The following is a 3,163-nucleotide window of genomic DNA, read 5'->3' as shown; positions in this document are numbered from 1 at the left end:
CCACCCACCGTGTGTGTGTGTGTGTGTGTGTGCGTGTGTGTGTGATTTTAATGGAACTGCTCTGTATGAACTACAGTTGTAAGTGGTTGAACAACTAGTCTTTGTTTTCCAGAGAGAGGTACAGAAAGGCACTTTTAAAACAGGAAGACATTTAGAACTGGAGGACACAATAGCCCAGATACAACATCTGCACTGTTTACATTTAGAACTGGAGGACACAATAGCCCAGATACAACATCTGCACTGTTTACACTTAGAACCGAAGACACTATAGCCCAGAACCAACATCTGCACTGTTTACGCATAGAACTGAAGACACTATAGCCCAGATACAACATCTGCACTGTTTACGCATAGAACTGAAGACACTACAGCCCAGATACAGCATGTGCACTGTTTACACTTAGAACTGAAGACACTATAGCCCAGAACCAACATCTGCACTGTTTACACTTAGAACTGAAGACACTATAGCCCAGATACAGCATCTGCACTGTTTACACTTAGAACTGAAGACACTATAGCCCAGAACCAACATCTGCACTGTTTACACTTAGAACTGAAGACACTACAGCTCAGATACAGCATCTGCACTGTTTACGCTTAGAACTGGAGACACTATAGCCCAGATACACCATCTGCACTGTTTACATTTAGAACTGGAGGACACTATAGCCCAGATACAGCATCTGCACTGTTTACACTTAGAACTGAAGACACTATAGCCTATAACCAACATCTGCACTGTTTACACTTAGAACTGAAGACACTATAGCCCAGATACAGCATCTCCACTGTTTACATTTAGAACTGGAGGACACTATAGCCCAGATACAACATCTGCACTGTTTACATTTAGAACTGAAAACACTATAGCCCAGATACAACATCTGCACTGTTTACACTTAGAACTAATAGACCAACTGGCTATTTCACTAACATCAGCTCACCTATATCAACCTAATAACAAACTCATTTTGATAAACACAGCAGATTAATTTACAATATGTACACTCAAGTACAAAACACTTCCAAGCCACTACTGTAAAGTTTGAATCTTCAGTGAAAAACAAACAGCTGAAAATAATGTGGAATTCCACTTTTGTGCTGAGCTTTAAATTCCTATAACCCATAACCACGAGGATTGTGAAGACATAATTGCTGAAAACAGCTATAAACTAAATGCATTGCCTAATTCTAGGAAGTTAAACTGTGTTATTTCTGGTGTTTATCGGCACTCACAGCCATGTGCACTCTTCTCGGGCCTACATTAACTTACACTACATGACTGATGGAATAATCCATCCACATATTAAACTCTTATAACTTACGTGCAGGGACCGATTTTAATCCTGTGAATTAGTCAGGAACTAACAAGGACAAATGATCTGAACCTTTCATAAATGTTAACTTCTCGTGTGTGGAGAGCGACATTCTTCGCAACACAAGCAGCAGACTAAACAGTGTATGCGCTGACTCACGCATGCATGTCAACGCGCGCGGCAGTCAGGCGTAATAGCCTTCATACAAACCGAATGGGAATTTCGGGGTGGGAAAAAAAAAAAGATTGCGGTTCATAAGACCTGTCACCCGAAAAGGCTCAGATCGCGTGTTCATACGCAACGAAACACGAGGAGACCTTTAACAAAGATCAAAACCACCTAAAGCGCAAACCTCTTACAGTCGGTGACTCTGTGAGGGGGGCACGCGACATCAACGTGCACCTTCATTCGCTTGACCTGAAATGACCTACACGCAATGAGGTATACGAGTGATCCCAGTGACAGTGTACAACCACTTTCCTTTATTCATCGGATTGCTTTTTAACTTAACGTTGATTTCACTGAATTTAAACCTGGTTTTGCATCTGTGGGTGATTGATTAAACAAGAGAACCCGGGTAAAAAAAAATCTTCAACGTCTTATTACGGTTAAAGCCTGAATTATTCCAGTCATCACAGCACAGACGATCATCTGTACCAAGGTGCCGTGGAGACTGCCAAGGACGCGGTCCCTCGCGGTTCATTACAAGCGCGCAATAGTTCTGAGTAACAGTTCAAGAGGACTGATGTAACTTCACAACACAAAAATATGCAACATCAAGAGCAAATCATGTTTTTATGTAGAACAAAAAAAACAACAACCTTATGTCTGAATTTCGGATTGTGTTATGTATTGTGAGAAAATAAATCCCGTTGTTTTATTCACCGTTTTGTCCGTTGGCTTACCCTTGGAAAATTCCTTTAACTCACCTGCATGTCGTCGTAGGACACGAGCGCGTCTTCTAAAGTGCAGAAGAGTAATTGCTCGTCGGTTCCGAGTATTGCTGCGTAGTTCCGTCAAATGGAGCGCAAGAAAGGGAATACCCGACGCGCACAACACGAGCGAGAGAGAGCGAGAGAGAGAGAGAGAGAGAGAGAGAGAGAGAGAGAGAGAGAGAGGTGTGTATGTGCCATTTAATTTTGCAGCGATTTATCGCAATCTTCTAATTAGCATTAGATTGGTAAATAAATGTGGAGTGAAGGCACCGTCCTCCATTAGTTAATATACAGCACACCTCACAACATTCATTTTCAGATGACCTGGACAAGAAACGCAGTAGTTGGTTCTGCGAGACTGAAAAGAATTTACACTAAATGATTAGTTTGAGCATCCCTATCTCGGGTTCGGACCGTGGAGATGGGAGGCAGAAGAGCAGGAGGGAACCACGCAGCCAATACTTCACAAAACACAACGCATACCACACGAGGTCGGCATAGCAAATAGTCTGCTTCAGGTACAATCAATAATCAGTACAGAATTCAAACAACAACCCAGTTAGACTGGAAGTTTTAACAACGTCCACCGTGCTTTTCACTATGGGGTTGGAAAAGATGTGACACTCGGGTTTAGAGCACTTTGCGATTCTATTTTATGCGGTTTTAACTTTTCTACATAAATCATGACACGAGCCATAATAGAGGCAAGCCGAGCAATTTTAACAATTTTAAAATGTCCCTGTAATACAAAGCCGAGGTCTGAAATTTCCAGAACGTAGCCCCATGGTCACACAGAGAAGTTATATGAAGCGCGCCATCGCTGTGGAATTATCAGAGGAAACGTGCACGGGCTACAAACGCAGTCCCATCCGGTAAACTGTTCAAGACCCCTTGGATAGAGATCAG

General features: G+C 42.3%; 1 protein-coding gene across 1 annotated transcript in view; it reads right to left on the bottom strand.

Annotated features, from left to right (window-relative positions):
* Nucleotides 1-2,368, bottom strand: part of LOC145652593 (calsenilin-like) — a 15,469-nt gene extending 13,101 nt beyond the window's left edge. Inside the window, exon 1 of the mRNA XM_081703361.1 lies at nt 2,252-2,368. Coding sequence (XP_081559487.1) covers nt 2,252-2,257 — 6 coding nt within the window. The 5' untranslated portion in view covers nt 2,258-2,368. The remainder of the gene's footprint in view (nt 1-2,251) is intronic.
* Between the last annotated feature and the right edge of the window lie 795 nt (nt 2,369-3,163).

This window comes from Electrophorus electricus, chromosome 20 (genome assembly GCF_041902795.1).
Source record: "Electrophorus electricus isolate QZ-2024a chromosome 20, ASM4190279v1, whole genome shotgun sequence".
Taxonomy (NCBI): Eukaryota; Metazoa; Chordata; class Actinopteri; order Gymnotiformes; family Gymnotidae; genus Electrophorus; species Electrophorus electricus.
This window is presented reverse-complemented; position numbering and strand designations above follow the sequence as displayed.